The sequence below is a fragment of the Equus przewalskii genome, chromosome 2 (assembly GCF_037783145.1).
Source record: "Equus przewalskii isolate Varuska chromosome 2, EquPr2, whole genome shotgun sequence".
NCBI lineage: Eukaryota > Metazoa > Chordata > Mammalia > Perissodactyla > Equidae > Equus > Equus przewalskii.
The window spans coordinates 42,299,376-42,321,580 of record NC_091832.1 but is presented as its reverse complement, the minus strand read 5'-3'; the positions used below and the strand labels follow the sequence as shown (position 1 = coordinate 42,321,580).

The window sequence follows — 22,205 nt, the reverse complement described above, 5'->3', positions numbered from 1 at the left end:
CTAACTAAAGGTAAAGAAGTAGATCTCTTTGGCTTATTTAATAAACAGAAGGTTAAATTGTAGTTCGCGCAAAATATATGCATTGTATCAAACTACTACTAAACTTTTTTGAAAACTTTATCCAGTCAATTTTTTCCACTGAAATGTTACTTCATTCAATACTCAACAAATATTTATTGTAGATCTTAAATGGGCAAGGCAATGTGCTAACTGCACAGTACACATCAATGAATAAAATAGGTGTGGTGTCTACGCTTACAAAGCTGAAACCTAGAGCAGCAACAGAACATCAACATCATGATCTTCTTTATTCTGTGGCCTGGGCACTGCACTATGCACTTTGTAGGCTTGATCTCTTCATCTAAAAACAACCTACCTGCAAGGTAGGTGCTTCACATCCCAACTTCAGAGGTAAATAAAGCAAGGTTAGAGGGTTAAGTGCCTTGCCCGAGGTCATGAAAGCAGCAAGTGACAGAAGACACAAGCTGATGTCAAAATCAAGCTCTCGATCCATGTACTCTGTGATCCCTCATCTCAGTCCCAGAATAATATCTCAAATTCTGAATTAGCCATGTTCAAATTAATATGGATTTCCTGCCCTACACCCAGAAAAGTTTTTAATACAAGATTTACCTAATGTGAAAATGAATGCCCATTTCCTGAATGCCCATACACCATACATTCAGTAATACAACACTAAGCTAGGATTAAATAATTGTGGTGTATCATGCACAAATAATAACTAACTCGTGTGAATATATGTATATGTGCACAAAGAATGTATGTTAATAAAGTCTCCCATATATCTGCTAGCATTATCTATATAAAGGTCTCTAACAAAAAATGAAAAGATATAATTACTTATCCTCAATAAGTTTTCACTTCAAAGAAGGAAAAGCAGCTTTTAATTCACTTTGGAGAAACTCAATTTGGTGGAGAGAGGGCATTTTCAACGGTAAGTGGGACCTAAGCTGAAGATAATTTCTCTGAGCCCCTCTTTGTTGCACTGTGGAGATCAGCTTTTCGGGTAGGGTTATGGGTATGGACCAGGAATCAGAGAGAAATTCCAAATGTCCCTCTCCCAGCTGCTCACATTTGACAATGAAAGAAAGAGGGATAAACTATTGAATCTTGAATAACTTGGCCCCCACATTCACAGCAGTAATGGAGATGGGCCTTCTCCAAGTTAACTAGTGGTACCTACCCATCCTTAACTCTTCCACATTCATAATCAGCACTTAGAATGTATGCTGTTAGGGACATAAATGGTAGAATAGTACATTCATCCATGCAGAGCCATAAAACTACATCGAGCCCTAAAGAGTCAACTGAAAATACCATAATATCCCTAATGACATATCACCAACTCCAAGGAATCTCTAGACTAGGTTTAATTTTAATGACAACTTTTCCAGTTTTAATAAACCAAATAGGAGCCAAAATGAATCAATGGTATTTGCTTAAAATAATATTTGTAATAATTACCATTCAACCTGAAAATTCATTTCATATAACAGCTAAAGAATTAACAATTACGTAACTCTAAGAAACCAAAATCATATTTCTTTCCATTGCTTGAATGATAAGAACTCCCATGTAGAATACTAAAAGGAAGGCTTCAATTACTTATCTGTGAATGAAGAATTAGGTATAAACTACTATTAACAGCCCAAGAAGGAACTCCTTGGTGTTACATTAAATGAAAACTACTAATCTCAATGATCTTCCTGTTAAGTATTCTCAGAATCCATGATTATTTCTAGATAGCAAATTAACTCTATTATGCATAAGTCCTGAATTTCTATAAAAATGGAAGTTTATTGTTTTTTAGTAAAAGCAAAAAAAAAAAATCTTTCTTTTAGGACAAAAAGTGAATGGCTTCCTCCACATGAATCCTATTTAGTGTTCTCCAAAGAGGACTGACATCCAGTAATGCCCGAGTTGTCTGTCCAATTAGAACCTAAGATCACTGAGGGAAAGAACTGTATCTTACATTCTTCAGTCCCCCTTATGGTGCTGCGCTCAACAAAGAACACAAGGTAGGCCTTCAATAAGTGTATGTCGAAGGCACTGATTACAACCCAAAACATTACTAATTGCACTCTGGGATATAATGCTCCTTGGTAATACTGACTCATTCAGGAAGAAAACTCTTAAAGCAAACTAAGTCACACAGTGACCTAGAAAAGCTATGGGAGCACAGCACATTCAGAAAGGGGTGAAGGTGTTATACAAGGCTCTTTCGGATGCATATCCTGGAGATCTGCTCAAGCTGGCCCAAGAAAAGCGGCCTTTACTGAGAGGACACAGGATAACCTAAGAGTCCAATGGGAAAAAGCACCAGTACGGCAGGCCTAAGGAGAGCGCGAGGAGGAGTGCACTCTCTCGCTCCCTTTGGCCCGTCTACTGCTCTCTGCGCAGTTGCTCCAATCCTCTGCTTTTCCTGGCTTCCTGTCTTATCACACCAGCATGCCTACAACTTGTTTATCTGCCCCAACTCTCCACACTGAGGCAATTCTTGATTCATCCTTTCAGCTTTGCCCTCTCTGCTAACTGCTTCAGTCCCTCAGTTAATCTTTTCAACCCAGGCCACAAAAATTATAGATTGCCATTCCATATTACCATTCTTTCAAAAACCTAAAGATTTTGCCAGCTACTTAAGTATTTAGTTCAGAAGCCTAAGGTGCAAAGCTGCCTTATTTAATCGGTGATCTCTCTTCCTTCCTGCTTCCAAACATATACTATTCATAATTCCACCTTACCTGTCGTGTTCTCTTGAGTTCCTGCTTTTGACTATTTGTTCCAGAGATACTTTTGTCTTTGTAGTCAAACAAACCCAGGTAAACACGCCCAATCACATGAACACTTCCTAAGAGAATGAAAGCTTCCAGATGGAACATATAATTCACTGCCCTTGAAAATGCTACTTTCAAAAACCTCAGTGCTGCCAGGAACTCAATTATTTATATCGTAATTTACACCATAGCATCCACTTACCCCAGTGAAAGTGTGGTCTCTAAATATATCTACCAATGTAGAATGGTACTGGCCTTATATGTCTTTTGATGGTTAAACATTAATAAAGTGGAAGCCAGTGGATCCCATCCCCATAGATAAGATGACTGCATAACCTTTTATCCAAACAGGGACACATCTTAGAGTGAAAGGGGACGCTGTTTAATAGTTTGCCAGAACTACAGATGTAAACCCGCACACAGGGACAGCTATGTTCCATATCATGGACTCAGATTCTATAGGATGTAGTAGTAGAGCCTAGAAGACAATGCAAGTCCCCATATAAAATCCAAAGACTCTTCTTATCTCATACAGAACTGGTTCATGAAATGTTACCCAGGGTCCTCAGTTCAACAACTGGGCATCATGCTAGTCTTGGTAACTGGTCATAAATGTCTCCTTATACCCACTTCTCAATTTCTTAGTTTCTGTTGTAACTAACGTTATCTTACTTAATATATACCATAAAGGGCATTCATCCAGTTCTTTTTATAGTCCCCAAATATACCTTATACTCAAAAACTCATATAGTAAAACAATTAATTCTAATTTACAGTGCAAACAAACACATATCTCAGTTACAACCCCATACCAAAAAAACCAACAAGATAAAATACATAATTAATCAACAACATTTCAAGGCTATTGGGTTTTTGTTTCCCATTGCCCCACTTGCCACGCATGGTATTTGCTATGGGCAAAACCAACTCCAATTTCTTCCTTTTAAAATCTTGCAGAGAAACAAAGCATATTTCCTTCTGCTCACCTTTTCCCCTTACAGCTTGGGTAGGCTAAAGGAAACAAAATCTGTGATTATTCTCACCTACTAGGTTATCTTTTCATAAGTAGTACTGAGAACCAAGGAAAGAAGAGAAAGTAGGTATCCAGACAACAACTGCATTCCTTCCAGGGGCAAATATTTCATCATCTGTTATTCTTCTACAACTGTGAGTGTGTACTGAATACAGAACTCAAACGAAAACATAAGACATAGCAGTGTCTGACTTAGAAAAAGGTATCTAAACATATTACACTCCCTCTACACTGTTTTTGCAGACAGCTTTAATGTTTTATACTAGACCAACAGTGACAACAGAAGCTTCAGCTTTTATTGCTGTTAATATCCTGCGCAATTACTGTAACTCAGCAGGAACCTCTGCCCCAAACAGCAACTATCACATTGCAATCAGTATTTCATAAGAGACACTGTTCAAACATGAAGGAACCTGCTAACGTGAAAAAATTGTACAAAAAGGGCTCAGAATCTAATCCGTAAAAGAAAAATCTTTGCAATTTTATTTCACAGCTCTATCTTTTCCATGCTGCATTCATATTACATTTGGTAAAAATCACACACAAAGACAATGAGCAGGGACAGAGCAGTAGCAGCAGTCACAAGCAAAAAGAAGACTCTTCAGGAAACAAGGCCACCACCCAGATTTTCAGATGTCAGGGCAGCATCTGTAAAAACTCTTTGGAAGGAAACATATAATAAATAGCAAAGACCTCTAAAATGGTAAAACTTCATGTTGACATAAAATCTGAATAGAAAGCATTTGATTTACAACATTAAACTGCAAAGCCATCTTGCAAAACAACCAGGAAAGTTAAAAGCAGCCTACCAAGAATAAATAAATCTTAGAAGTAAATGGCACATTTGACTTTCTTTTAAAACAGTAAGCATGTATTACTTATGAATGACATTTTAATAAGAAAAAATAAAGGGCATGCAATTTTTTAGATAACTAGCTAAATCAAACTATACTAATTGAATATTTGGTGTCATTAAAAATAATAAAAAGAAAACAAAGCAGATGCCAAGTTAAAGATCTCTTCAGACTACATTCCTTTAGACTGAAATATCACATACAACGTGTGTCAGAACACAAATAGTGTCAAAAGTTAGAAAGGCTTTTGGAAACAAGGGCATTCACTGATACCGATACATATCTCTACAGAGCTAAAGATTAGGATTTCTCTACACCTAAGAGTGTAGACAGTGCTTCACAATCAAGTATAAGCATCCCCTTTTTAAGAGCTAAACATTTCAAAAAGATCCCCAAATGACAGTACTTCGACAGTATTTCACGTACCAACTGTTTGAGGAAAATAAACAGTGATTCTTAACTGTGTATTGTCATTAAATACGTGAATTTTTTAAATCACAGCAGCATATTAGTACATTTTAAAAGTAGTCATACAGACATGTGTGAGGTATATTTATTTATTTAAGGCTGAGAATGTTTATTTGCAGACCTTTGCGAAATCTCTATAGAAAGCCAAACATCCAAAACCCCAAGTGTGGGAACCACTGGTCTAAAATCAAGAGATTTCATACTGGGCAATATCAACACTTATGTCCTGGGAAAAGTTTTTAATGAGAAAGTACTGTAGCTGCACCATCCCTGAGCCAGACTTCCTTTCTCAAACCTCTACCACTAGGAGATCCCCCCCATAAAAGGTTACAGATACACTCCATACTCACTCAAATATCTAAGTAAATTATAGTTACCACCGAGAACTAGTCTCTGGCCCATTTACACCCTTTTTTTTCCAACTCATCATCAAATTCCAAATTTATTTTACTTCAGGCTCTTTATAATAGCTGAGAAGAAACAAACTACTTCAGAAACTTAAGAGAATCTCTGAAATTGTTATCAAAACAGTTACTAAAGGAATGAAAAACTTCAGAAATATTGTTTACAGTATAAGCTTTATTAACACTTAGTGTTACAAAACTGAAAAGACAAAACTGATAACTGCTTTATTTGAGTGCTACAGCCACCAGGCAGTTAGCACTCAGCAGGTGAACTGGTTATCAAGTCAACACAATGGAAAAGCAATCAAAAGCGACAGCCAATGGAACTGGAAAAAAAGAGAAGGTACAGAGTAGAATCAACAGCATATGAAAAAGTGCTTACCAGTTTGAAGTCTTGAATGCTACAGATGAAATACGGCGTGTTTGGCCTCCGACTCTCGATATACACACAGTCTTTAAAAGAAAAAGAAATTTTAAAACAATGGCAGTAACAGTTAAGGGAACAATGACAGGGCCCATAAAGCCACTGCATAAATAAATGACAAAGTACGCATCTTTCATAGAAAAAATTTTTTCAAAGGTAATATAAATTACAACTAATTTTAAGCTAAAGGAAAACAGCCCTGGGATTCTTTTTGACCACTTTTCTGATAAAGAACTTGATATAGCCTCAATTATTGTTTTCAGGGTTCCTGAAGAAGAGGGGAGGGGGGAATTCCATGGGATTATCCATATTCAAATGAAGAAATTAGAAAAAAGGGAATTTACTTGCTCAAGGTTACACAAAAAATCTTGACATATCTTATTCAGAGAGTTGTTCCCATGTCTTCACAAAGAGAAATGGCTTTGCCAAGTTCTACTTTATTTTCAATAAATATTTTGTGATGAAATAAATGAAATATGTAAAGAAGACTGGCCTGAACATGCTATTACTATAACCTTTTCACCCAAACCACGAAAGAGAAAGAAAACTAATCTAATCTCTTGTGGATAACTTGCTATTAAATTTTAACCTAAACGTATTTTACTTTCTAATCATAAAGAAAACTAAGGCAGTCAATCAGAGATGGAATGGAGTAAACCAAATTACATTTTCCTCAGGGAAGAAGCGAGTCTTCTTAAGTTACATTTGACGTGGCCATGGTTGGGTAATTATTTTTGATGCTCTCAACAGCTGGAATCTAAAGGGTTGCCTTTTAAAATGGCAGGTTAAGATACTTTCTTTTCTTTTTAAAGAAGCAACAATTTTAAGGGAAGTTGTGACTATAAAGGGACATAAAAACTCTCCACATTACAACCCAAGATCATCATAAAGCATAGCACAGGAAATCTATGTTTTATTTACTGAGAAGTAAAGGCATCTGCAGTCAATCAGATTTTCTAGGGAGTGACCATAATGCCCATATTCAAAATGCCATTTGTTTTATCCTTCCTCATGACCCTTCATAATGAATGTGTCTTGGAATAAGTCAGATGCTTGAGAACAGAGGCAGATTCTTCTACTGCCTCATTTCATGCATGTTAAGAGCCAAGAAAAACCAAAGGAACAGAGATTTGGAGTCATCCATCCAATGGACAGTCCAGTCCCACCACAAGTACTAGCAGACCCACTAAGGGAGATCATGAAGAAAGACCTCACTAAAGGGCACTTCATTTTAAGAAACTTCCTGAAAGACAGGAATTTTGCAGCCCAAAGTAATTCCAGAAAAAGAAGAAAGCTGAAAACCAATCATTCAGACATCCAGAATTTCCCAACTGATTTCTCTGTTCAGATGAAGACTCACAACAGAGATTCAATCCCTGAACCCATATAAAACAGCAGCTCAGGAATAAGTGTTGACTGAGCTTTCTATCTTGTTCCAGAGTCCAGGATACTAAATAACTGTTCAACCTTTAGGCAACATCCTTTTAACACACTAACCGCCTGAAGGGACAAACGGAGAACCTTTCCCACTGAGGCAGATATTTCTCTTCCTACCACCAATTTGCTATTCAAGTAAAAACAGAAGACACCCATTCCCTAAATAAAAACTTGCAAAGTTTTGGGACAATTCAAGGTTCTTAATTTCCATATTCCAATCCCTGTTGTACCTACTACCGGTATTTCAAATCTCTAGATATCAATTATTTACTCATCTCTCTCAACCTGAACACAAATCAGTCTACATGCTCTATTCTTCCTATCACCTCCTACAGAAAGAAATATTTTCTATATCTCCTAACATAACACTGTCATACTTAGCTATTATTTACTGGCTTCAAAACTAACAGGTCACTTCCATGGGGGCCAGCCTAGTGGCATAGTGATTAGGTTCACACACTCCGCTTTGGCAGCCCAGGGTTCACAGGTTCAGATCCCAAGCATGGACCTACACGTTGCTCATCAAGCCATGCTATGGGAGTGTCCCATGTACAAAAAAACAGAGGAAGACTGGCACAGATGTGAGCTCAGGAACAATCTTCTACAAGCAAAAAGAGGAAAATTGGTAAAAGATGTCAGCTCAGAGCCAATCTTCCTCACCACCCCTCCCCTAAAAAGAACCCAAAAAACTAGGTCACTTCCTAACTAATGACTTCTACTTTCCCAAAGCTCACATGATAAAACCTTGCAGCATTCAGTGGTCTTCTCCCACACCACATCTCATCCTCTCCTAGGCCGCATTCTCCAAAAGAAAGACCTTGTCCATGCCAAACTCTCTTTATTCCCTGATTCCAACAGTGCTTGCAACCTTATAATGAGTTACCTCCAGCAGCAGTAAATTCTCATAGTTCCTCTGTAAAAAAACAGCAATACCTCCTTTCTTTTATTAAAATTGACAATTTACGTTCCCTGTTTGTTCAGTTACTTGGCAGTCAGATGGTCTGCACTGTCCACATTACTATCAATCTTTTGAGTTCAGAGAAACTTATTCACTTCTGCATTCCTGCACCCGCCAAAGACTAATGTCTGGCATCAGTGTTGGTAAAACTAGACAGAATTGAAGTAAATGACAGATACTAGATAGTGAGGACTATGTACAACTTTGATTTTTTTTACACAAATATACTTACATCACTTTTCATAATCAATAAAATCATTATTACTATACACTCTCTTACTCTAAGACATAAAGCAGCCATTAACTTGTTTATAAAAATGCTTTCCAGAAAAGGGGAAAGAAGCTACATTCTTTCACTTCTCACTGCAAAGTTACATTCAGGAAAATGATTATCTGTAAATACACCCAGGTGTAACTCTTAGATTTAAGAGGAAAGGAATATGCTGGTATGTCAAGGATGACCACTGACATCCCTTTGCCTAATCACTTCTCAGCAGTCTTACTGGAGGCTGCCTGGGAGCCCTGGCCTGAGGAAAGAATGCTGCCATGAGGGAAAAGGCAATGTGAGACAGCAGATCCTTAAACATGACATACGGAATTACCACATTTACTTATTAATGCCTTTTACCAGATAAAACGTCACCTCTTTCTGTTTAAAAGGTTACCATGGCAACCCAAACTGATCCAAAGCTATAAATTCATATATGAGATTCCAATGCACAAGGTGATCTGTAAAACAGGTCACTGTGTCAAGTGATCTCTAATATCAGTATTTTGAAACTTAGAAAAGTCAGATAAGCTCACTTCAAAATTAAGTGAGAGAAGAGTTTATTTTACATAAATAGTCATAAATATAGGATGGTTAAAATCAGGGGTAATATGAATTAAAATTTTTCACACCGTGTCAAACTTGCCATAGGAATGGGGAAAAATACATCGTTTGATCTGACTTTTCCAATTCATTTTAAAAATAAAAGCATAAAAAAATTACTGTAGAATCAAACTTTTCTTTATAACCCTCCCATAAAAATTAGGCCGATCCAACTAAGAGAATAGATTTTAAGAAGCAATTTTGAATTTAAATCTCACAGAAATAAAAAAACTACTTATTATTACTCTTAATGATTTTCAAAACAAGGTTAAATAAGACCAAACACTCATAAGAAGGATTTCCCTCTTGTCTTATTAAGTAAGCTAGTTAAGAAAATAGATAGATGTTTATAGTTAGTACAAAAATAAAGTGTTTTATTTAGAAAGGGAAAGATGAGAATATAAGTCAAGAGCAATGTTAAAATCTCAGCTGGAATATATGCCCAGGAATCTTCTAAAGCCAAAAAGATTTGCCAAGAATTTTCATGCAATTTATGAGTGCTTGGATTGTCTGAAGCTGGTTATAAAATTAGTTTCAGTCAGCTGGATCAATGATCCTAAACCTGAAAATCCCCCATGGCAAACATAGGCACTGCAGACACCTCTTTTTTTTTGTTTTTTTTTTTTTAAGAAAAAGAGCCTTTTTTTATTAGAAGGCTAGCAGTTCTGAAAGAACTGAGCAAAGCTGATATGATCCATTAAGTGCATAATGCATATTTTCAAAATTACCCATATGAAAATGCATATTTACCAGATTGAGCAAATGGCTGCTGGAGGGCAAATTATATATTTTTTTAATCTTAAGATCAGCAAGCCTGAAAAGGGCCAGAAATATGAGTGAAGCTATTACCATCGATATCAATTATTCCAAAGAACACATGATAACTAATTTTTTCTGTACAAGGGGCATCTGGAATGAAACCATGGATCTACATTAAGATTTATTCTCTAACACATTGCCTCTGCCTGGGAATGGATCACACGATTAAGTGACCTCGAAGCATGTATCAATGATTTGGGCAAAGATATTGAATGCGGCGTTTCTGGCAGTTTCTCACAACCTCAGCATAGCTTTGTGCCCAAGAATCTACTGTGCCATCTGCAAACAACAGAGCATTTGCTAGGCTGGGGGAGGAAGTCAGCCAAAATACGAAGACAGATTCTTAAAGCAAAGAAAGCCCTCTGCTTTTTCAACCCTCAGCAAATCAGCAGGTTTATGTAAATAGAACGAGAGCACAGTTCTCTCAAGGGTAAAAACCACAGCCTGAAGCATCAGGCAGTTTGTCATCCTGAAACACAAAGAACCTGTCAGCATCTTTCCTGATAGCCTCCTCACAGAGCACAGTGGACACTTATTTCACCCACTAATTGAGCAAGCAGCACTGTGAGCCCAATATTAAAGCTGTGGTCAGGGAAAGCTCAGCCACAGTGCTCCATCCTTTAAAGAATTTCCCTCTCCATTAACGAGTTTCTGCCTATTAATCTTTGAAATACCTTCTCGTCCCTTTGCAATGCATGGCAATGCCACTCTAACATAATTCCCAATAGACAACCTTCTACTTGTAAAGAGCATGCACCAACAAAGACTTTCTCACAAACAAATTTCCCAGAGACCCAGCTGGGTGGCAGAATGATGGACATGGAGTCTGACCCTCAGGACTGCTCTACTCTTCACCTTTCCATTCTCTTACACAGGATTACTCAACCCTCGCAACTCTGAACTATTCAATGAAGTAACAGAAGGTTTGGTCTAATATCACAGAATAAAAAGTTCACAGGTATCTCACTAGTTAACAGGATGTTTCCAAATTCCCGACATACAAAATAGGTGTGTATGTATGTATGTGTATGTGCATGTCAGACACAACACTGAAATCCTGATACCCAAATTCCCATCCACACATGCTGCATGGCCTCTAACAGAGCCTTTCATCTCTAGTTTCCCCATCTGTACAACAGTCAAATCCATCACCATTCCTCACCTCCATAAATGGCATACATTCTACATAGTAAACACTCAAAAACTATATGAGGAACAAATGAATTGAATAAAAATGTAAAAACAAAAGTTAAACAGGATCCTAGCAAGAAAGTTGCTATGCTGTATCAATATGAACATAAAAAATGCCGTTTTCTAATAAATACTACTTTAAGAAATAACTGCAGGCGGCCTAGTTTTAGTTTTCTGCTAGATTCTTTTGTGGGGAAGGGATACTTGTATTGTTTGGGAATAGTGGAGAACTTAAAAGAGAAAAGAAACAGAAATTGGGAAAACAGCACCTCAGTAAGCAAAAGCTTCTCAGTCTTTACCCTTATCCTGTGTTTTGAGCATGAAAATTGTCACCAAAATTGGCTGGTAACATCTTCTCACAGATTCTAAACTCTGGAGAAAAGATCTCAGGTAACACACATCCTTGGTTCCTTCCTTTTTGAACTATGAAAATTAAATTCCATGTATTCAACTGTCTACTGATTCCCAACTAGTACTACAAAACTTACACGGGCTTTTGTCTAAAAACAGAACACCATATACTTCTAGCAAACATTTATGTGCCTTTATTCTCGTTGCTAACAGGGAATTAAATTATGAGAAAAACCAAGTTGGGAAGGTAGGTCATAACAAACCAAAAGGAATTTTGTTAAATTTCCCATATTTCTCTTTTCTCCTCTAGGAGCTACAAAATATTCCAATGTATCAAAAGCTTAAAGACTGACCCAAGACAATTATCTTCCTAACTTTAAGAAGTGATGCTGGTCTTTTGGAATAACTGCTAATAGTAAGACCCCCTTTCCCAAATCAATCATATGCTACAAGGACTTGAAAACTCTGTAAAACAAGAAAAAGCAAGACCAAACTGCCAGCAGCAGAAATCTTATTAGTTACACTGATATGCAAAATATTAGCCATGGTTTGATACTTGCATTACTCAAGCAAAGAACATTTTAAGCACTCTCATCACATTTATTATGAAAATGTTCCTTTAAAAGCCCTTCTTGTAACCCACATGGAATGCCTAGCCAGTTTAACACCTAAACTCCAGTTAAGTGATGGAGATCTCTCCTACAGTTTCTAACTACTGTGTTTGAATAGAGTCTATGTGCCATAAGAGAACATAGGGAATCTAATTGGGAGGAAATCTATTTTAACAATCAGTGATGGCTATCTGCACTATGAAGCAAAGTGTCTTAGGGCATTAGAGACATGAGGGAAGGGAATTTCAAGACCACTCTCACTCTTACCCCCCAGTGTACCTACCTTTCCAAGGCTTGAAAAGGCAAAAACCCTACCCCCAATTCAGTGAATGCTATCAAAATTAAATAAATTCTGTTATAAAATCCCTATGAAGTGGAAGATGGTTGCTAATGGAAATGCTGACAGATCCTAAACATAAAGACTACAACTGGAATATGGCTGAAATGCATGCATTTAGGAAACCAACACAGAGAGAGTTCAAACACTTCCAAGAACACTATGCCCAGTATTCATAGGAAAAAATAATCGGTGACAGGTAGGCTGGAGCGAAGATTCTTCTCTCCCGATATGGCTGACAACAAACAAATTGCTAGACTGATCTTCTGGTGTCACATCCTACAGAGCAGATTTCAAGCAACGCTGCTTGCTCCTTTTCGGAAAACAATGCACTGGGAGCCTGGGCTTTACAATAAATGGTTCAACCAATTTGCAGTGCTCACTGGAAATACACAGGAGAATTCACAATGCCTGGGCTATGATTCTTATTTGGCAAATGATTTTATTATAAACTGGTATCATAGTGAATCCATTTTCTTTACGGGTTTTCTGCTACTGTTTAATGGACTGTCAGTATAATTTAGACTTCATCTATTTAAACTCATTCAAGCCTGGCCCCTGATTATACAGTAAATGGAACATATTTCTATTCAACAAAATTAATGACAATTAATTGTAGTCTGCAGTTCTCAATTTTGTAAAAGCTACTGTTTCATAGTTCAAGCATCAAGCCACAAAATTTTCCACACCAATTTTTTTTGTACTTTATAGGCATCCACATCTTATAAGCCTTCTTTGTAAGACTAACATATATATTCATTAATATTTCCTCCCATTCAAATATTTATTACCAACTTTCCAGAAAGATAACTAAAGGCTGGAAAAATAACTTTGTCAGTCTGAACAGAGAGATGCACAATTATTATGGATTTTTTAAAGCCAGCAAAACTGAAGACTAAAATTTTCTGCCTTACATTTTTTTTTTACTTACTATCGGATGATTTTCTTATATATTTCAAATCATAAACAATGTCATCATGAACTGAAATTAAAAGTAGGCTAAACTGACCATATGGATTTAGATATACACATAAGACACACAGCGCATACTAATAAACGCTGTACTGAATTACTTCTGAGATTATAGTCTCTTTAAGAAATTTACTTCTGAGTTTTATTTACCAGACAACACAACAATCCCATGAGTGATTTTCCTTCTTGAGTTATTAGTCTTTCACCTAAGCATCCACACATCTGTGTAAGAGATGCTTAAAGGAAAAAAGACATGCAATAAAACACCATAAGAGAAACTTATCAAATCAAGACCCATATAATAATAAGGCAAGCACCCAGGGTTCGCTACCCCAAAACTATAACCACCAGGGTCATAGACTGACAGACTGCAATTCACACAAAAGTAAGAGAAGTAAAGGAAAACCACAAGCTATCCTTTTCATTCCTTTTCCAGTCTGATAGTCTACACTTGCTCAGCTGGTCTCTCAGTCTCCTATAGAGAACCCATGAACTCCCTCACGCTGTTTCCCGTTAGAGATGCTCTACCTCTACCTGGTCCTACTGCCATTCTGTGTAACCTCTAGGATTCAAATCAAGGTTTCCATGGTCCTTCATGTCCTCCTCAATGCCACCAACTTACAGCCTGTCCTACACAATTGGCATGTGCCCACTCACTGTTACTAACATATAACGTTACCTGAATGAGTATAATTTCTCCCATAAAATGAAGGATCAAGGATTGGAATACTGTCTATTTTTGTATCTTGCTCTACCTCACCTCTACAAAACACCCTGCAAAAAGTTATAGACATAGAAGATTGTGCTCTTATATTATCAGTTGATTAATAAAATGCTACTAATACTATAGCTGACATCTAACATACCCTATTAAATTCTATTAGCTTACTCAAAGTCGATTGCAGTTTTAGTGGTTCTCAAATTTAATCATTTCCTTTAATTTATATAAACTTCCACAGGCAAATGAAACCTCTTCCCTGACTCTCTTATTCAATCCACACCTCTTCCTTTCCTCTCTTAAATCATTATTGTTTTCATTTGGATTGTTTTTGTTGTTATTGTTTTGTTTTGGTTTTGAGCAAGATTAGCCCTGAGCTAACTATTGCTGAGGAAGACTGGCCCTGAGCTAACATCCATGCCCATCTTCCTCCACTTTATATGTGGGACGCCTACCACAGCATGGCGTGCCAAGCGGTGCCATGTCCGCACCCAGGATCCAAACCGGCGAACCCCGGGCCGCGAAGAAGCGGAACGTGCGAACTTAACAGCTGCGCCACCAGGCCAGCCCCCTCATTTGGATTTTTGTTGTAGTTATTGTTGTCTGGTCAGGTGTTTCTTTTAAAACTGAAGTCAAAGATCAAAGCTATTTTAAGAATAATTGAAAAGATCTAGCCACTTTCACATAACTGAACAAATACTGAGACCTCAGATTCTCATTAAAGATCTTCAGCCCACTGTGAATTATAAATGTCATTTTATAAGTATTCAACAAGTATCTGGAAAAAGATAATTCCACCTACACAACGATTTCCAATTATCTATCTGATGTTGGGCAGGGCCTATGGCCCCTTAGAATAAAACCATATTTCCCCAACTCCCTTACAACTGGTTTGATCACGTGACTAAGTTCTGGTCATGGAATATAAGCAAACACAGTATTTCAACTTCCAGAAACCAAAATGCTGAAAAGAGGAGGCTCTGCGCTTATCCTTCCTGTTAGCCTCAAGGCAACTGTATTGGCTGGAGGTGGAGCATGAGATGGATCACAAGATGATAATGGGAATGGAGGCCAACACAATGGAATAACAAATCTTTGACTATAGCTAAAAAACCAGACCAAGAATTTACTGATTCACAATTCAGCATTTCTGTACACAGATATCCACTGTACACAAATATCTTTAAACTATTTTAAAATGGGGCAAAATATTTAAACTACATTTATGAATAAAGTGACATTCAGAACAATGATGTGGGGAAAACATTCTAATTTTTTTTAATAGGGAGAGCTAAGAAGGAAAAGATGACCCTAACAAGTGTATAAAGACAAAGAACATAAAGCTCTTGATTTAGAATGACTAAAATAGCTTGATTAGATAGAATAAATTATTACCTTCCAGTGGCATTAAGAATCAACCCCTGGAGAAAGGTGGGGTGGAGGGTGGGCACAAAGGGTGAAGGGATGCACCTACAACACGACTGACAAACAATAACGAACAACTGAAATTTCACAAGATTGTAACCTATCATTAACTCAATAAAAATTAAATTAAAAAAAAAAAGAATCAACCGCTCGAGCCAGACGAAACAAGGCAGAACAAAGTCCACAACTGCCTCCCTGAAGAGACTTCACAGCTAAGTCAAGTTTCTAGCATGACTCTACCTCACAAGGTTTCACAAGTAGGAATAGGGATGGTAAGTTCTCCTCCTGCAAACTGACTGGCATTTTGTATGAAGGGCAAATTAATGGTGTCTACTGGTACCACTCAGACTCCCCCTTTCTTTTCCACTTCTATATGGGTTTGATTTTAGGACTTAAGAGAGAATATGCTGCTGCTCCTCTGATAAAAATACAGGGACCACTGACAACCAAATTTTCTGGAACATTTATATCATTTATAAAATTTAAAGCTGACCAGAATTCATATTATACTAAATTCTCAGACTATACGCCATATTTTACTTCATACTAGAAAGAACACATCCTCTCTAATGTCACAGCTTTATGTCCTCCTTTCCACACCATTAATTGTGGGTAAAAAAGAGAGCACACAAATGTGTCTGATACACTCTCTGAGGTAAAGATTTACTATCCAAAGATGACGTGAAGTCTCCTGCTCTACCTAGAGAACACTTCTCTAATTTCAAAAGCACAAATTCAGTCACTTGCAGAGGCCAAAGTCCATGGTACTTCAGGACTAGTTAGAAAGAACTGTAATGCAAATACATTAAAAATCTTTAGAAATCCAGACACACCCTTTACTTAACTTAGCAACTCCACTCCTAAGCAAAGTGAGCGTAAATGAACAAATGTTCACCACTGTTGTTTATAATGAAGACTGTTTGGAAAGAAACTAAAATTCAACAATATATAACTAGTTACATTATGGTATCTATCCATTAATGTGGGTGTGCCTAATGTTTTTCGTACTATGGATGCCTTTAACAATCTATACATCCATTTTCAAAAAAAAGTTTTAAATTCACAAAAACATGTAATGAAATACTTATCACAAAATGAGGAAAAGACTGCAATATATGTACTTCTTTATTACTTCATTAAAGAAGATATACTAGAGGTTATTCCCTTAGTAACCCCCATAATTTCAAAGTAGTGATGAACATAAACATTATTTTGAGATGTTTTCTCTATGTGATGTGGTATGAGAATATCTGTGGTTTATATTGGCGTCACAGGTACTGCCAATATTACTATGGTTTATTGCCCACCTTCGTAATTGAAACGAATGTTAAACGTCATTTGAAATATAACAAATTAATGAATAAAGATGCAATTTTTACCCACCTAAGTTCAGAGTCTCCTGAACTTATTCAGTCCACTAGGTTGACCATGGACGACAGGTTAAGAACTCCAGTATTAATGGCATACTAAGCAGCAATAATGATTCAGATTTATAACTACTGGCATAGCAATAAATTCAAGACATATTAAATTAAAAAGGATTATTACAAAATAGTGAACAACAACCTCATACATGTTTACTAAGGAAAGTGACTATGCAACAAAATATTAACGGTAGTTTGGTGGTTCTAATTTTTAACTTTTGCTGATCTGAGTATTTCAATTTTCTTCCTTGAAAATGTACTATTTGTTCATTAAAAAAAAGAAGAATAAGAAATACAAGAGAGACAGTATGGGAGAGGGGGAGGATAGAATAAAGGCCTATAATAAAACATTATAAATGTACTCATAGGGTAAGGGGAAAAAACAGCAAGTGAATTTAAGGGAGAAAACATACAAACAGACCACCTCTAATCACTGCAGAAGTTGAGTTAACAGACATAATACTGAGAAGGGAGTTGGAAATTCACATGTTGATGTATCAAATGCCATAGCACTGAGAATCTAGCAGCTGGGAGATAAAAGAAGTAAAACATATGACAAAACTGATGGTCTCTACAAACAACTAGCCTCCACCAATCATGATCTGAATGCCAAACGCAATTTTTAAAAAGACTGTACTCTACGATGCCAAATATCTATTTTTTTTTCTATTTGCTGTAGACTTCAAAAGCATTCTAGTTTATGAACCTGAAAGATAGCCCAAGGTTTTTCTCCCTCAAAATAAACATCTTCCAGCCAGTACAGAGAAAACACTAGAAATCAGGTCTCCACTGCCTAGCTTGAAACAAGAGATATAAAATCCCTTGTAAGGAAGCAGCATAATCTCTCCAAGTCTGAGTGCTGCTCAAGTTAATTCTCAAATGCAAACCTCAAAACTTCAGGTGTATTTTGGCACTGTGAAATAGCAGTGATTAAACCACTACTTTTAAACTGTTCCTGACAATATAAAAACACAACATACTAGGTGAGATCTTTTTGTGACATTTCCCTCCCTAGAAAAAATTATAATTATACAAAGTATCATTAACAGTCTCTCAATCTTGTAATTGTACAGTACCTATGTTTTATAATAACAGCACAATGGGATGTTCAGGAATAAGTCAAGTCTGAAAACCAAATACCACCAAATAGTAATAATAGCCTGATTTAGAGCCAACAGTTATGCATAGATCTACTAATGGAGCACAAATTAAAATGCTAATGTAAAAGCTGAGACTAATGAAAAGAAACCTATTGAAATAATATTTAAAATCTATATTATAACTCACTCCATTTCCCCTTTTTAAAAGGAACTTACAGCCATAATCAAACCCTCCTCAAATTTTTTTTTTACTATATCAATCTCTATTGATCAGTCTAAAGTGTGACACGAGCATACCATCTGCCAAGCATCAACATCTGCCCAGCACACAAAGAAAGCCAGAACAATGCCTACCACCTTCAGAGGGAATACAAAACAACTCTATCCTTGCCTTTTACAGTTCAGTTTGTACTTTTTACACATTACGCTAACTATAACACTGGACATCACTGAAAAAGTACTCTTTGCAAAGGTAACTGAATAAGGAAATTTAGAGATATGCAAAAAAATTAATTTAGGGGTGAAATGAGTAAACAAATGTGGAATATCTTCCATATGTAACATATAGTATGCCGCCTAATTAGTTTGAGCACATATTTAATGGTGAAATAATAAAAGAAAATTTTAAGATACTGGGTATTTAATGCATACATAATGATAAAAAGTCATTATGTATGAATTTAATAGACTTGGTAAAGTGACTTTAGAAGTTTATCCATTTCCAGGCAATTTAAGTTATAACTTAAAAGAACCAAACAACTGACTTACCTTCCTCCCATCTATTTTATGGCACTTCAAAATCCATTACAAAAATTATACTAACACAAATATATGAAGGAGTAGAAAAGAAAAGCAAATATTTTTACTTTTTCTATTGTTTAAGGTATTCAGATATCTCCAAAGCAAAGTCATGCATACAAGTATCTATTCTGCAGGATTTAAATGTTTTGCAAAAAGAAAAGAAATCACTCTTGTACACATACATTTTAAAGTAACTCAACAAACATAATACACTGCTCCATCTTTAAATACACAGAGAATATTTTTAATTTTAGAGAGTCTGGTTTTCTCAGCTGGTGAAGCTGTCAGAACAAATAGAAGGCAGTATCTGGAAAGATGACAAACACATGGGTCAATGTCAAATACAAGCCAATCTCTGTCAAGAGTAGAGCCAAATTCCTGCATTTTAATTTAAATGATGTTATCCAACTCAAATACCACCATGCCACTTCAATCAAAATTGTTTCCTTTTAAAAAGAGCTTTTTACAAAAGTGAGCGAGTATAACAAATTAAACAATTCTTTCAGCAATTTCCTCAGCTACTACAAAGCAAGGCATCAATGTATAACATAATAAAGAGAACATTTAACAATTAATTGAGCCAGCAAAAGCTATAAACCTCCAGAGCTTAGGAGTTCAAACGCTTTCTCGCTAAGCAAAAGGGCAGAGGATTTTAACATAACTGCAGGAAATCTCAGTATAATTAGACTTTAGGTAAACATAAATCTTGTTCCACTGTGACTGGAGCTCTATTCGTCAGAGTCCAGCAAACTGATTTTAGCATCCAGCTTGGAGATTCAAACAAAAGAACCCCCCCTGCCACCCCATCTTTTGTCCCTCCCCATGTTACTGTGTTAATCCAGTTCCTCTAGGTTCTGCGCTGAACAGAGAAGGTCTCTGGAAGGCTGTTAGTTTGCTTTCACAACAAACTAACAAAGGAAACTTCCAAGACACATCATACAACTGTGAAGTAATAACATCTCTGACGATATTCATGATTTGTGCCAGTTTATAATGGTGACATCTTAACTAATTCACTTTCTTTCCTCACTCAGTTTCTATTCAGATTCTATGTAGAGGAAACGTATGTACACTCCTTCCGAAAGAAAATAGAAGTAAACACATAGTGTTTCAAAGTGGCATCATTTGGGATGGCAATTGCTTCAAAGGAATATCTTCACAGGTAAGCTTCCTGAGAAGAATTTACAAAGTATTAACCAGGGGGTAAATCTCAACAACTACCTCATTCTATGCCTCATAGAGTTTGATAGGAGGCAGAAAAAGTTACAACTTAATATCTAAATGATTTCAACAATTAAAAAAAGTAAAAATTATTTTTTTAATTTAGCTGGATAAATCAAAGCAAGTTATATTTTTAAATATAGTATAAAGTACTAGGTGATGAGAGAATTTTAAGGATTACTATAAGAACAGGCAGAACCAGATGTTGAGGCAGGAAACCCACAGAGCAGAGATTGGCACTATGGCCTACTGACCCACTGCCTGTTTTTGTACGGCCCACAAGCAAAGAATGGTTTTTACACTTTTTAACAGTTGAGGGGGGAAAAAAAAGAATGTTTCTTGACACCTGAAAACTATATGGTTGAGTTCACACTCTCCGCTTTGGTGGCCTGGGGTTCACCAGTTTGGATCTTGGATGCGGACCTAGCACCACTCATCAGGCCATGCTGTGGTGGTATCCAACACAGAAGAACTAGAATGACCTACAACTAGGATATACAACTATGTACCGAGGCTTTGGGGAGGAAAAAAAAGAGGAAGATTGGCAACAGATGTTAGCTCAGGGCCAATCTTCCTTACCCAAAAAGCATAAAAGAAGAAAAGAAACTTACGTTATAAAGAAAAACCTATATAAAATTCAAATTTCAGTGTCCATAAATAAAGTTTTATTGGAACACAGCCACGCCCATTTGTTTATATTTTGTCTGTTGCTGCTTTCACGCCACAAGGGCAGAGCTGAATAGTTGCTAAAGAGACTGTTAGAGCAAGGCTAACCACGTTTACTATCTCACCCTTTACAGAAAAAGGTTGCTGACCACCACTCTAGAAATAAATACGTAAAGGAGCTCAACTGATTAATGGAAATTTTACACCACAAAAGACTATGATGTAAAAGGGCTCTCATTTGATAATGACATGTTTGCTCAGAAACCTGTTTATAAAATGATCAAGAGCTTTTCCAAAGGTTAAATCAAGCATATTGGCCTGAAGCATACAAAACAAACCCTTTAGCCAATGCCTTCGCAAGGCTAATAGAGTCCCTCTAACATCACATCTCCAAGTTCCTCGTCATATACTTAATTTGGGCTGAACACTCAGCTCAGTTTGTGAATCTACATCAGGGATGGCAAATATTCCCATACTTGTGCCCAAGAACACTGTCAATTGATCAGAACACTCCTTCCAAATGTACTACAGTCAGCCTCGATCATCTGGAGCAAGAGATGAAGTCCACCTGCCATCTAATCTAGAAGAGCTCTTCTAAACTTCTCATCTACTTTGGGCTTCTTTACCATTCGTTTCCTTTACCACTGTTCTTGCACCTTTTCTTGTGTGAAAATCACTTTCAGAACTTGACAGACAAGACCAAAGCGGAACAGGTATGCTTGTTCTCTGTTATCTGTGAACAGGGCATTAACAGGCCAAGCGACCTACCACTCACTTAAAAGAAAAACAACACTGGGCTTCCAAGTCTTTTTATCAAAATATTGAGCATGAAGAGGCTCTTGATAAACCCGTCATCCTGCCTTTTTTTTTCCTTCTTCATATAATGCTTTAAATGAACTACATAGAAGCAGGCTCTACCGCAACCACAAAAAAACAAAAGGCTTTCTATGCTTACCATGATATTCCAGAGAGGGTCTTAGGAAGCAATAATTAAAATCGGTAACCAACACTACCAGAAAAAGCCAGCAACATGGCAAACCAAAACCAAAGAAAGAGGCAAGTCCAATTCTGCTTCAGACACATAAACACATCCACCCGGAATGCATCACGACTGACCCACGAGACTGATGTCCTGAACAGCCAGAGCCTATATTCAACAGGAGCCACGTTAATGTCAGAGCAGAGACATTTGAGAGCAGAGCATCTTCTTCTTAAAATAAACTTAGCCAAGAATCTCATGAGTTTTCCACACTATACTGAGACGTTTTTGAGCATTTGCACAGGCAAAGCAGCTTCCTAAGAAAAGTTTTGCCTGAGCCTACTCC

General features: G+C 36.8%; 1 protein-coding gene across 12 annotated transcripts in view; it reads right to left on the bottom strand.

Moving 5' to 3' along the window:
* RERE (arginine-glutamic acid dipeptide repeats) overlaps positions 1-22,205 on the bottom strand; it is a 402,826-nt gene that overhangs the window by 229,002 nt on the left and 151,619 nt on the right. For all 12 annotated transcript variants that reach the window (XM_070610911.1, XM_070610920.1, XM_070610914.1 and 9 more), the window contains one exon: positions 5,937-6,007. In XM_070610911.1, coding sequence (XP_070467012.1) covers positions 5,937-6,007 — 71 coding nt within the window. The remainder of the gene's footprint in view (positions 1-5,936; positions 6,008-22,205) is intronic.